The sequence below is a fragment of the Salmo salar genome, chromosome 13 (assembly GCF_965601325.2).
Source record: "Salmo salar chromosome 13, fSalSal1, whole genome shotgun sequence".
In the NCBI taxonomy this organism is placed as follows: domain Eukaryota; kingdom Metazoa; phylum Chordata; class Actinopteri; order Salmoniformes; family Salmonidae; genus Salmo; species Salmo salar.
Genome location: NC_138303.1, coordinates 61,210,641 through 61,225,224, shown reverse-complemented (window position 1 = coordinate 61,225,224; position 14,584 = coordinate 61,210,641). Strand labels below are relative to the sequence as shown.

At 43.2% G+C, this 14,584-nt stretch overlaps 1 protein-coding gene across 1 annotated transcript; it reads right to left on the bottom strand.

The window, feature by feature from the left end:
- Positions 1 to 901: 901 nt before the first annotated feature.
- LOC106567517 (organic cation/carnitine transporter 2) lies at positions 902 to 13,469 on the bottom strand. Its single transcript, XM_082960237.1, has 8 exons — positions 13,351 to 13,469; positions 13,064 to 13,218; positions 12,808 to 12,979; positions 12,510 to 12,636; positions 1,795 to 1,895; positions 1,470 to 1,684; positions 1,195 to 1,377; positions 902 to 1,041 (listed from the first exon to the last, which is right to left on the bottom strand). Exons 1-8 carry the CDS (start codon positions 13,467 to 13,469, stop codon positions 902 to 904), a joined length of 1,212 nt encoding a protein of 403 aa, XP_082816363.1.
- Positions 13,470 to 14,584: the final 1,115 nt, after the last annotated feature.

Here is a 14,584-nt window from a genome sequence, read left to right as displayed (position 1 = left end):
TTCAGTGGCATGGACTGGAAGACTAGTCAGGATTAAAGGGAAAGATGAACAGAGCAAAGTACAGACAGATTCTTGATGATAACCTTTGCCAGAGCGCTCAGGACCTCAGACTGGGGCGAAGGTTCACCTTCCAACAGGACAATGATCCTAAGCACACAGCCAAGACAACGCAGGAGTGGCTTCGGGACAAGTCTCGGAATGACCTTGAGTGGCCCAGCCAGAGCCTGGACTTGAACCCGATCGAACATCTCTGGAGAGACCTGAAAAATGCTGTGCAGCGACGCTCAACCTGACAGATCTTGAGAGGATCTGCTGAGAAGAATTGGAGAATCTCCCCAAATACAGGTGTGCCAAGATTGTAGTATCATACCCAAGAAGACTCACGGCTGTAATCGCTGCCAAAGGTGCTTCAACATAGTACTGTGTAAAGGTTCTGAACACTTATGTAGATATCATATTTCAGTATATGTTGATATCTTTTTCAAAAAAAAAAAATTGTTTTTGCTTTGTCATTATGGGATGTTGTGTGTAGATTGATGAGGGGAAAAAAATGATTTAATACATTTTAGAATAAGCCTGTAATGTAGCAAAATGCGGAAAAGTCAAGGGGTCTGAATACTTTCCGAATGCACTGTACAATTTCATAAAGTAAAAGATAGCTAATAATTATAAACCAGAATACTGTTTTGTAGTTTTAATACACCACAAGAGAAAAAAAATCTATAATAGAACAAGATTCACAATTTAGACTCCTTCCGAAACTCAGATTTGCTATCAATGTTTTTGGTCTCTTGGTCTGTGTTGCATCGACACCTGTAGAAAAGACAAAAACACGTATTTGAAAAAATTATTCATTCATATATATATACGGATGGACATAAAGAAGGACGGACAGTCAAACTCACCCTTTGATTTGTTGCATCTGTGAGATGGTTTCTGGCAACACCCTCCCGTAACTCTCAGGTAAAATGAAGCAGAACAGACCCCCAAATATTGCCAGGCTACCAATCAATATATATGGGAGGTACTTGTAGTTATTTCCTGCAAATAAAAAAATTAAGACGTGTTCAGTACCAAGGGAGGGGTCTGAATATCAGCAAAGCAAATTCACAGTGAGAGACATTGTCAATTTACGTCCTCTCAATCTTGTTCATCTCTAGTGAACAAAGAAAGGGACTGTGAGTCAGGTCTTACCGAGGTAGATGATGAAGGGGGAGAGGATGGTGACTATGCGTGCTGCCATGGAGCACGTCCCCATAGCCATGTTCCTAACCACGGTGGGGAAGAGCTCCGTCGTGACGGAGTACACCACACAGAACGCTGCGGTGATGGCAAACTTCCCCACCATCTCCAGAAAGATGGCCAATCCTGGGAGATCTGAAACATAGAGAAACAGCCAGGTGTAAATTGGGTGATGTCTATAAATATCTGTAAATGAGACTCCCTCTGAGACTGTCAATTAATTTTACCTGTTGGGACAATGTTAATGAAGAGAATAACAGTGCCACCTAGGAAGAGAGTGGAGGACTGGCATAGGTGTCTGGAACAGTATCTGAGCAGCACCAGGGCGATGAAATAGGCTGGCACTTCTACAACTCCAGACAGGAAGCAGTTGATATAGGGATTTCCATTGAGGTTGGAGGTGTTCAAAATCAGGGCGAAGTAACCACAGGAGACTATCATCCTGCAGAGAAGGGAAATCAAAGATACAGAGCCTAATGAGCATGATGAACAGGCACAAAGTCATATTCAGAGCCATTGAGATTGTGTAGGACTTCAGATGCCAGGACTTACCACAGAAGGGAACACAGAACAGTGATTGAGAGCATGTTGCTGCTCCTCATGACATCCAGAATGTTGTGTTTCATGTCCCTCATGGCCAGAGCATCTTCTACCTGGAGATTTGTGGGTAAGTCATCATCAGGATACATCATTTATAAAAGCAAAATGCATAATGGTTGACATTTTTTAAGAGTAAAATCATACCCAGCCATCCCCTGTGTCTCAAGATGTGTTGAGTCATCTTAAAACACATTTATAAGACTTGTCTTGAGACACGGATTGTGTCTCATGACACCCCATGACATTTTACATACAGTTGAAGTCAGAAGTTTACATACACCTTAGCCAAATATATTTAACCTCAGTTTTTCACAATTCCTGTCATTTAATCCTAGTAAAAATTACTTGTCTGAGGTCAGTTAGGATCAACACTTTATTTTAAGAATGTGAAATGTCAGAATAATAGTAGAGAGAATGATTTATTTATTATTTTATTTCTTTCTTTCATCACATTCCCAGTGGTTCAGAAGTTAACATACACTCAATTAGTATTGGTAGCATTGCCTTTACATTGTTTCACTTGGGTCAAATGATTTGGGTAGCCTTCCACAAGCTTCCCACAATAAGTTGGGTGAATTTTGGCCCATTCCTCTTGACGGAGCTGGTGTAACGGAGACAGGTTTGTAGGCCTCCTTGCTCACACACACTTTTACATTTCTGCCCACAAACTTTCTATAGGATTGAGGTCAGGGTTTTTGTGTTGGCCACTCCAATACCTTGACTTTGTTGTCCTTAAGCCATTTTCCACAACTTTGGAAGTATGCTTGGGGTCATTGTCCATTTGGAAGAGTCATTTGCGAACAAGCTTTAACTTCCTGATTGATGTCTTGAGATGTTGCTTCAATATATCCACATAATTTTCCATCCTCATGATGCCATCTATTATGTGAAGTGCACCAGTCCCTCCTGCAGCAAAGCACCCCCACAACATGATGCTGCCACCCCGGGGCTTCACGGTAGGGATGGTGTTCTTTGCCCCATGTGCAGTTGCAAACCGTAGTCTGGCTTTTTATGGCGATAATGGAGCAGTGGCTTCTTCCTTGCTGAGCGGCCTTTCAGGTTATGTCGATATAGGACTTGTTTTACTGTGTGTTTCCTCCAGCATCTTCACAAGGTCCTTTGCTGTTGTTCTGGGATTGATTTACACTTTTCGTACCAAAGTATGTTCATCTCTAGGAGACAGAATGCGTCTCCTTCCTGAGCGGTATGATGGCTGTGTGGTCCCATGGTGTTTATACTTGCGTACTATTGTTTGAACAGATGAACGTGGTACCTTCAGGCATTTGGAAATTGCACCCAAGGATGAACCAGACTTGAGGAGGTCTACAATTTTTTTTCTGAGATCTTGGCTGATTTCTTTTGATTTTCCCATGATGTCAAGCAAAGAGGCACTGAGTTTGAAGGTAGGCCATGAAATACATCCACAGATCCACCTCCAATTGACTCAAATTATGTCAATTAGCCTATCAGAAGCTTCTAAAGCCATGGCATCATTTTCTGGAATTTTCCAAGCTGTTTAAAGGCACAGTCAACTTAGTGTTTGTAAACTTTTGACCCAATGGAATTGTGATACAGTGAATTATAAGTGAAATAATCTGTCTGTAAACAATTGTTGGAAAAATTACTTGTGTCATGCACAAAGTAGATGTCCTAACCGACTTGCCAAAACTATAGTTTGTTAACAAGAAATGTGTGGAGTTTTTTAAAAACAAGTTTTAATGACTCCAACCTAAGTGTGTGTAAACTTCTGACTTCAACTGTATATACATATATATATATATACACTGAGTGTCGAAACATTAGATGCTTCTTCCTAATTCGTCGGGGCATAGACTCTTCAAGGAGTCGAAAGCGTTCCACCGGGATGTTGACTCAAATGCTTCCCACAGATGTGTCAAGTTGACTGGGTGTTTTTTTTATCTTGCTTTACATACTTTAATGTCCCCAAGGGGAAATGTTGTTGCAGTATCATGTACATGTTTGAAGTGGAGTTTAAATACGATAGAAAATAAATTGACAATACAAATTCATAACAGCTACATACAGTATATACCAATGAAAGGGACTAGCCTGCTGGGCTTACTTGGTGGATAAGAACTTCAGCCCAAGCTGTTTAGGAGGGATATCACACCTGGTACAAATGATTGCCAAGTTTTTTCTTCCTGTCGGGGAGGGGGGAGGGGTGCCCTATACCTGCAGCCAGAGTAGAGTAGTTCAAAGTCCAGGTACAGGGGGTGGTTTGGGTCTAAAAGGATTGTGTGAGCCTTGCTGAGGCCCTGACCTTAAAGATATTATCCAAGCCTCTCAGTTTGACTCCAAGTACCTTGCTTGCTGTAGGAATAATCATTCTCAGCATATTTTCCTGGCTGACAGTGGCATTGTCAAACCAACAAACAATATAAACAGTTTAAATACTCTCAATGAAAGATTCGTAGAACAGAGTCAGTATAGTACAGTCAACTTTAAAAGATCCCAGCTTTTTCGAGAAAGTACAGTGTCTGCTGACTCTTTTTGTAGATCAGGTCTGTGCATTTACTTCACTGAAGCTTATTGTCCAAGAGGACACCGAGATATTTGTATACCTCTACAATCTCTATAATCTGACCTCTGATACAGTAGATGTTGCAGAGGTGGGTGTTGTTTGCTCCCTGAAGTCTATGCACATCTCTTTGGTCTTGTTGGTATTGAGGACCAAGTGTGATTCATCACATCACTCTACAAAGTCCGTTGAGCTTAAATAAAAACAGCAGCATTGCAGTTCTTGAAACAAACTGGTACCCCTGGCACCAACCACCTTACCCCGTTCAAAGGCACTTAAATCTTTATCATTTTTACAATTTTTATTTATTTCACCTTTATTTAACCAGGTAGAACAGTTGAGAACAAGTTCTCATTTACAACTGCGACCTGGCCAAGATAAAGCAAAGCAGTGTGACAAAAACAACAACACAGAGTTACACATGGGATTAACGTACAGTCAAAAACACAATAGAAAAATCTATGTACGGTGTGTGCAAATGTAGTAAGGTTAGGGTGGTAAGGCAATATATAGGCCATAGTGGCGAAATAATGACAATTTAGCATTAACACTGGAGTGATAGATGTGCAGGTGATGATGTGCAAGTAAAGATACTGGGGTGCAAAAGAGCAACAAAAAAAACAATATGGGGATGAGGTAGTTGGGTGTACTATTTACAGATGGGCTGTGTACAAGTACAGTGATCGGTAAGCTGCTCTGACAGCTAATGCTTAAAGTTTGTGAGGGAGATAAGTCTCCAGCTTCAGTGATTTTTCAATTCGTTCCAGTCATTGGCAGCAGAGAACTGGAAGGAAAGACGGCCAAAGGAGGTGTTGGCTTTGGGGATGACCATTGAAATATACCTGCTGGAGTGCATGCTACAGGTGGGTGTTCCTATGGTTACCAGTGAGCTGAGATAAGGCGGGGCTTTACTTAGCAAAGACTTAGATGACCTGGAGCCAGTGGGTTTGGCGACGAATATGTAGCGAGGGCCAAGCAACGAGAGCGTACAGGTCGCAGTGGTGGGTAGTATATGGGGCTTTGGTGACAAAACGGATGGCACTGTGATAGACTATATCCAATTTGCTGAGTAGAGTGTTGGAGGCTATTTTGTAAATTACATCGCCGAAGTCAAGGATCGGTAGGATAGTCAGTTTTACGAGGGTATGTTTGGCAGCATGTGTGAAGGAGGCTTTGTTGCGAAGTAGGAAGCTGATTCTAGATTTAATTTTGGATTGGAGATGCTTAATATGAGTCTGGAAGAAGAGTTTACAGTCTAACCAGACACCTAGGTATTTGTTGTTGTCCACATATTCTAAGTCAGAACCGTCCAGAGTAGTGAGGCTAGGCAGGCGGGCAGGTGCGGCCAGCAATCGGTTGAAGAGCATGCATTTAGTTTTACTTGCATTTAAGAGCAGTTGGAGGCCACGGAAGAAGTGTTGTATGGCATTGAAGCTTGTTTGGAGGTTTGTTAACACAGTGTCCAAGGAAGGGCCAGATGTATACAGAATGGTGTCGTCTGCGTAGAGGTGGATCAGAGAATCACCAACAGCAAGAGCGGCATCATCGATATATGCAGAGAAAAGAGTAGGTCCAAGAAAAGAGTAGGTCCTTTACCTTGCTGAGCTCACCTTTGACCAGCTGTGCAGTTGTGCAGTTGTCCTATAACTTTAGGAGGATGGCCATGGCAACGAGCAAGAAGGCGAGATCACATGTGCTGCAGTGAGCAAGCAATTTAGACACCAAAACCAGGGTGAATGAAGAGCTGAGATTAACCTCTTACATCTAGACGTTCCGCTAGCGGAACACCTGCTCCAATATCCAATGATGGGTGTGGCGCGAAATACAAATTCCTCTAAAATCCGAAAACTTCCATTTTTCAAACATATGACTATTTCACAGCATTTTAAAGACAAGACTCTCGTTAATCTAACCACACTGTCCGATTTTAAAAAGGCTTTACAGCGAAAGCAAAACATTAGATTATGTCAGCAGAGTACCCAGCCAGAAATAATCAGACACCCATTTTTCAAGCTAGCATATAATGTCACAAAAACCCAGAAGACAGCTAAATGCAGCACTAACCTTTGATGATCTTCATCAGATGACACACCTAGGACATTATGTTATACAATACATGCATGTTTTGTTCAATCAAGTTCATATTTATATCAAAAAACAGCTTTTTACATTAGCATGTGACGTTCAGAACTAGCATACCCCCCACAAACTTCCGGGGAATTTACTAACAATTTACTAAATTACTCACGATAAACGTTCACAAAAAGCATAACAATTATTTTAAGAATTATAGATACAGAACTCCTCTATGCACTCGATATGTCAGATTTTAAAATAGCTTTTTGGTGAAAGCACATTTTGCAATATTCTAAGTACATAGCCCAGCCATCACGGGCTAGCTATTTAGACACCCGGCAAGTTTAGCACTCACCAAAATCAGATTTACTATTACAAAAGTTTGATTACCTTTTGTTGTCTTCATCAGAATGCACTCCCAGGACTGCTACTTCAATAACAAATGTTGGTTTGGTCCAAAATAATCCATCGTTATATCCGAATAGCGGCGTTTTGTTCGTGCGTTCCAGAAACTATCCGAAATGGTAAATCAGGGTCGTGCGCATGGCGCATTTAGTGACAAAAAAATTCTAAATATTCCATTACCGTACTTCGAAGCATGTCAACCGCTGTTTAAAATCTATTTTTATGCAATTTATCTCGTAAAAAAGCGATAATATTCTGACCGGGAATCTCCTTTGCGGTCAACAGAGGAAAAAACACAAAGACGGGGGCGGCCATTGCACGCGCCTAAGCCCACAGTCCCTTGATTGGCCACTTGAGAAAGGCGATAATGTGTTTCAGCCTGGGGCTGGAATGACGACATTCAGGTTTTTCCTGGGCTCTGAGAGCCTATGGAAGACGTAGGAAGTGTCACGTTAGAGCAGAGATCCTTTGTAATGGATAGAGATGGCAAAGAAGTTCAAGAAATGGTCAGACAGGGTACTTCCTGTACAGAATCTTCTCACGTTTTGGCCTGCCAAATGAGTTCTGTTATACTCACAGACACCATTCAAACAGTTTTAGAAACTTTGGAGTGTTTTCTATCCAAAGCTAATAATTATATGCATATTCTAGTTTCTGGGCAGGACTAATAATCAGATTAAATCGGGTACGTTTTTTATCCAGCCGTGAAAATACTGCCCCCTAGCCATAACAGGTTAAGGAGCAGATGACAGACCTGAGCCAAACCATCCGAGAAGAGCTACGAGGACTTCGAACCTCAGCGAGATCGAGCTGTGAGTATAGAGCCAGTGGGCATATGGATGAGGAAAGTGTCAATAAAGCAACTGAGCAGCCTTTAAACTACTAAGCCCAGCCACCACGGGCCAGGTGACTGGAGAAGGCTTGAAGGGCCCAAGCAAGACTGTACCTACAGGCCAAGTTTGGTAGGCACATGCCCTGAAGTTGAACTCATTCAAATGGAAGAAATGTGAACCTTTAAATCAATACTTGATCTCAACATACCCTGATGACAGAAGCTTGTTTTAACACCCTCACAGGAGATTGGCCCCAAGGAGGACCTTGGTCAGCTGACGTTGAGTGCAGCAAATGGTTTGCAAATCCCCTATGTAGGGTATGTGCTGGCAGAGGTAAAGGTGGGGACCTTGGTGTTGAGGAACAGAGAAATTGTGATTTCAAGAAATCAAATTCATAACCTTGGGAATCTACACATATTAGGAATGAATGTCATTGGATAGTGTTGGGATGCACTGGTACCTCTCATTTGTCAAACAGAACCAACCATGGTGAACATTGTCCAAATGGGCCAGGACCCTGAGCACTGGGAGGAGCGTCAAGAACGAGATCCCACCCTCAGACGTCTACACCCCTATGTTGCCCAAGGGGCAAGACCTGCTGGTGAAGAAAATAACTGGGAGACTGCAGCTGTGCGCCGCCTCCTATTGGAGTGGGCTAGTCTAGAGCTCAAAGATGGGGTACTCACTCGTCGGGTTATGGACCCGGAAAAGCATCGGTATGCAGCCAAATCCATGGGAGAAATGGCCATGTTGGAATGGCCAAGATGCTGTCGGCCCTCAGTCGACGCTACTACTGGTCCCAGATGGAAAAGGATCTATGGGTGTGGGCCTCAGCGTGTAGAAGATGTGTGCGGCAGAAGACACTCCCTGAAGGCAGGGCATCTTGCAAGAAGGGACGCAAACCCTACCACACACAGAAAAGGAAAGGGCAGTCGAGGTGGGAGCAACATCTTAACCTGAACAAGTGTGCAATAACACTTTTCATACATCCATAGAAGAACTGGTGCATCGACCCCCTGAAAAATCTACCTCTGCCTGTGGAAAAGTGGGGAAGGATGCCCAGAGGTAGACTAAGCCAGTGTGCTCTGAAGGGAAATATGGTAAAATCCAAACCATGGCTTATCAATGGCTGATGCTATGGAACAGAGGAAGTTACTCCAGAGCATGCCCCTGACGAGAGACCCCGGTGGAGAACCAGGGGCAGACAGATGTCCAACACCCCAGACGGTCACCAAGGAGGAACATTGGAAGACACCCCTCCCAACTCCAATAGTGAGTAAAATAAATGGGCCTGAACTAGTTGCAAAGTGCACCCGAGGACAGGCGGCGAAAAGTGGAGTCATGACATTACTAAATAAAATGTTTTGAATTCTACCAGGAAATGGCTTGCTCTCACTCTTTTTATCATTTGCGCATTTTGTGTGATTTCACTTACGGTTTGCTTTGGATTGTCACTGACTGGATTCACAGGAGTGTAACAACGGGAGAAAACTTCAGCAACTCACATCTGATTGACCCCCCCACTCGCGAGAATACAAGTACAGTAATTTAGGGGTATTCCCATTGGTTCACTGCAGATTGAAACCTGTATTTAAAGCCTTTCAGAAACAGCATGGAGGCAGCGAATGACGGTGGTGTTTGTTTTGAAGCCAGAAAGACATCCACTTAAAAAATCTAATTTTGTCATTATGGGGTCAGGGGGAAAATGGAGTACAAGATGCGTGTCAGGGATCGAGCGGCAGTATTATCATCAGGAGATGTGTACTTGGAAAATGGAAGAGGAATGGAGGGAAAAAGAGAGGGAGAACAGGTCTAAGAGAGTGAGGGAAGAAGAGGGTGAGCGTGAGTCGGATAATAATGGTGGAAAAAAGGGAGATGGTTTGTCAAAAAAGAATGGTAGAAAGTGTAAGCAGAGGGAGCTGAAGACAGGAGGAGAAATGGAAGTGAATGAGGATGAAGTATTGGAGTTGGTAGGTGCGTTAAAGTTATCGGAGACCGAGGTATGCACCGAGGATCAGGATGAAGAAGAGTCTGTGACAGTAGGAGTGAAGTTCATGGAAGAAGTGAACTCTTGCCTTTTGGCTGATCCATTTGTGGTTTCACAGTGGGTGAAAAAAGAGTTGGGTCATGTGGAATCGGTGAGGATAACTAGAAGTGGTCTAGTGATAATTGTTTGTGTTTCTGTTGGGCAGAGGAAGAATGCGCCCGAAGTCAAACGAATGGGGGCAAGAAAAGTGAATTGTTTCGTTCTCAAGAAAAGGGATCCAGTGATAACTGGGGTAGCAGTAGATATAAAACGTTTACCAGCTGAGGGCAAAGATTCCCGGTGTATGTGATGCTCGGCGTTTGATGCGACACAGACGGTGGGGAAACAGAAGAGTCATTGTCTGCTCTTTTGATTTTTTAAGTTGAGTCTTTGCCTGACAAGGTGAAGTTAGGATATAAGTTATCCTTTACGAGCGTATATGTCGAATACGTTAAGATGTTACAGGTGTCAAGCTTATGGGCATGTGGCAGCAGTGTGTAGGAGAGAGGGTCCAAGGTGTGAGAAATGTGCAGAAGGGCATGAGACAAAGGAATGTGTAGTATTGGGGAAAGTAGTGGAATGTGTTAATTGTAGGGGTGCCCATGGAGCTGGGGATCAGAAATGTCTCGTGCAAGAGAGGCAGGTTGAGGTTTCCAGGGTTAGAGTAGAGCAGGAGTTGTCATATGCTGAGGCAGTGAAGGAAATAGAGGAAGGTGGGTTGAGGGGGAGGATCTCAGAAACTGGGAAAGGGGCAGAGCTCTGGCCACATCATTGATGGAAAACACGGACTGGAGTAACAGGGACATTCACAGTTGAACTATTTTCGATTGGACTGGATTTTAACAAACAGATTTCACATTTTAATGACTAGACTCTGGTTTATTGTGACCATATATTCACAGTTAAATGTGTGGCATTGTACTGCACATAATTTATTTGTGCTACAGGCCTAACCCACAGGAGGTGGATCTGGAGTGGACAGAGCAGAAGGAAAACCATGAATGGATTTCCCCACCCCCTAAACTGGAGAAAGACTTTTTCTTTTTGTGGAATAAAATTCCACTTTCGGCCATTAGTGGGTGGCCTAAATTTGTACCTACCTCTGTTCCCCCCCAAAATCTATACTGTTTGTTGAAGCTCTGCCTCCTTGTGTTTTTGGTCACTGATGTGATTCCCAACTGGCCACTGATTGAACCTGAATCTTTAGAGTCCTGGTGCGCAAACTTTCCACCAGGTGGCGGTGTCGGTTACTTTATGACACATTCACGGATCACTACAGAGGAGTTTTGGTTCCTGACTTAAAGGGAATACCCTGCCGTCTCCTTGTGAGCATTAAAAGTCCTGGTACCCTTCGTCAGCTCATACAGTATCTGTGTGAAGCTGGATTCAGTGCTCTCGTCTGCATTAAAACCAAATATCAATCCAGGTTGAATGTGACAGCAGAAATGAGGTGCGTACTGTCGACCACGCCCCCTTATTTTGAGAAGCTCCGACCCGACATGCATCAAACACACCCATCTCATTAGTGGTGGTGAGATAAGAGACATTATGTCAGACTAACTTGCAATTGACTGTCTTAGATCCACATTAAAGTATGTGATAGTGAGTTGAGAAGACAGAAATACTGTTTTTTCAATTGACTGCCATAGCCCAAAATAAAAAAATTCAACTGAGTTAGTGTCTTAATGTATTATTTCTAAGATGTCTTATATATTTAAGACATTTTTAACATTTTGACATTTTGATTTATCTAACCTTTACATTGACAGGGAGTCAATGCTGAGACCAAGGTCTCTATTCCAGATAAGCCCTGTATAGCACCACAATACACATAAAAATACAATGTACACATTAAACTACACATTCATATACACAAAATACACGTCATTACACACAATACACAAAAAGCAAAACACAATCATAAAAAACAGACACATTCTTCAAGATAAAAGGTCCCCCAACAGCTTTCTGAAACACCCTAGAGGCACCAATTCCTAAAATGTTTAAGAACGTTGGAGACCATTCCACACATGATGCAAAAAAAATAACTAAGAGCAGATATACCAAACTCATTGGAAATCAAAGGGGATGTCCAGAGTTAGTCATCCTTGAGACCGGGTCTGGTATCCTGTACAGAATGTCTTTAAGTTAACAATGAAGAAAGTTAAGGCAAAAGTTTATGCAGGAGGGCTTTATGAACAAAAATAGTTTAATGCATCAGTCTATGAGACTTCAAAGAGGGCCAGCCAATATATCGCTCGTAATAAAGCGCAGTGCACTATGATACACCGCGTACAATGTCTTCAATTCAGCGGCAGCTGCATTCATAAGTCTCAAGACATGTCGCAAGACGTCGCAAGACATGGTGATGGCTGGGAAGATTGTTCTCTATTCTATTACCTGCATATCCTTTATCTGCATTAGCACAGAGTCCACCATCTATCTCACTTTTGTTATTCTGCAGTGCTACACTGCATTGGTTAAAACACATCAGAAACCTTAACTAGAGTATTCTGATGAATGACCTGCATTACGCCATAAAACAGGAAGGAATGCATCTCTCAAATGATTTACCAATGGTTGGTTTACTTCATTCAGGTTATGTACTGCAGCAAAAATGACTTTGACTTCAACTGGATTAGTACCTAAAATATATATTTTACATCAGAATCAAAGACATAGACACTTTTGTAATTCTTCTGTGGATGGTTTTTGTTACTCCATATGCTTAGGAAGTTTATTTTATGAAACGATGTAAGCTAAACTGTAGCTAAGTAAGCTAGCTCACCTCTGAGGGAGTGAAGATGACCTCTGGTGCTTCAACTCCGTTCCTCCCGGCAGCGTCTCTCAGTATGGCCTCAGCCTCCTCAACTCTTCCCTGAGAGAGCAGCCATCTGGGAGACTCTGGGATGACCCTATACCAATTCATACACAGTCATAAAAACTTAACTGAAGCCCTTTGTGCAATCAGGCTAATGAAGTATGCAAGAAGTAATGTACCTTGCTAAAAGAAGAGGCCACAGATCATCGACTTAGTAGAAGGCTTTGCGGGAAAAACATTTTTTGTTGGGATAAATTGTGCTTACCACCATAGGGGGATGTATATGAGTCCAGAGCCTGCCATGGGCACCAGCAACCACCTCCACTCACGGATGAAGTATGCCACAGGTGGCATTAACATGTAGCCAATTGCAGAGCTCACGAACACTCCAAGAGAGGAGAATACCACACGAACTCCAGGGCTCAGTATTTCTATCCCTAGGACCAGATATGCAAGTTCAGTAAATTGACCAAACGTACAAGAGATACTGTAGATACAAGGAATGCTTATTTTCAACCTACCAAGAACATACGCTATGACATAGTTGGAGACTGATCCAGCGCCAACAAAGAAGAAAATAATACTGAATGCCTCCCAGTTTGGGGAGAATATTTGTATGAATGTGGCCACAGTCTGGATTATTATCGTAGTGAAGAGTGCTGGCTTTCTTCCAAACCTGTTGATGAAAAAGAACGCAAGCTCACATCTCACATGATTCTCCATTAGCACTGAGGGTCACAGTATGAGAGTATACAGTATGACAGTATACAGTATGAGAGTATACAGTATGACAGGATACAGTACTGACCTGTCAGACATCTGGCCAGAGATGAACGTTCCCACAAGCGCACCAAAGTAGTGAATTGATGTGGTCAAAGGAACTTTGTACGCATTATCACACACCACATCCCACTGCAAAATACACATATTTCTTAATTAAGACAAATGTATTTTCTCTACCCTTTACAAAAAGTGAAACTGCAGTTACAGTGCAGTAATTGTTATTCTGAATTCCAGTAATTGTTGTATGCTGTAACTGCAAAATAACCACAGTAGAACTGCAAAATGATGACTAGACAACATAGTAACACAGCAGTTAGTTTCTGGATGCAGTAATTGCAGTACAACTGCAACATACACTGCCTGTCATGTTGTATAAATGATTGGGAGACAGGTGCAGGAATTCGTAATAGGGGGGTTTAATACTCCACCCAAAATATACAACAGGCCATGAAAAGGCACGGGACGAAGCCCAAAACAAACTCGTACACAAAAACACAGCGACGTAACCCAAACAAAAGAGTGAGGTAAAAACTCGAATAAATACACGGGACGAGACTCCCAATACACTACACGGGACAAGACCCGTAATAACAAATGCACAACAATACACGGGACGAGACCCGTAATAACAAGTGCACAATACATGCAGCACGAAAGCCGAAATAACAAAGCACAGGTACTCACAGACCAACGGACATGGGAACAATAACCGACAAGTCAATGGTGAACAGAGGGCACAGATATACAATTACTAATCAGGGGAATTGGAATCAGGTGTGCGTAATGAGACAGTTCAGTGATGCCTAGAGGCTGGTGACGTAGACCTCCGGAACTGGTGCTTGGATTGAGCAGCAGTACCGGGGGAATCCGTGGCAGTACCCCCCCCCCCCCCCCCCCCCCGAAGTTGTGTCAGCGTCGGACGGGCCAGTTGCAGCTGCTGAAATTGCGAAACCGGCGGACGGACCAGTTGCAGCGGCGTAATGGCACGGATTCCCCCGGTACAGCTGCTCATTGCATGCACTAGTTCCGGAGGTCTACGTCACCGGCCTCGGGGATGACCACATGGTCGCAGTGCGGGTTGGTCAGGGCACTGATGGTGAAAATCCCTGGTCAGTGAAGTGTCGAGGATGTCCTCCGTAGGAACCCAGCACTGCCCCTCTGGGCCGTACCCCTCCCCTGACGGGCTGCACCAGCAGCGGGATGACACCGGTCTCGAGGACGACCACAGGAACGTGGTGCGGGTTGGTCAGGGCCAGTTG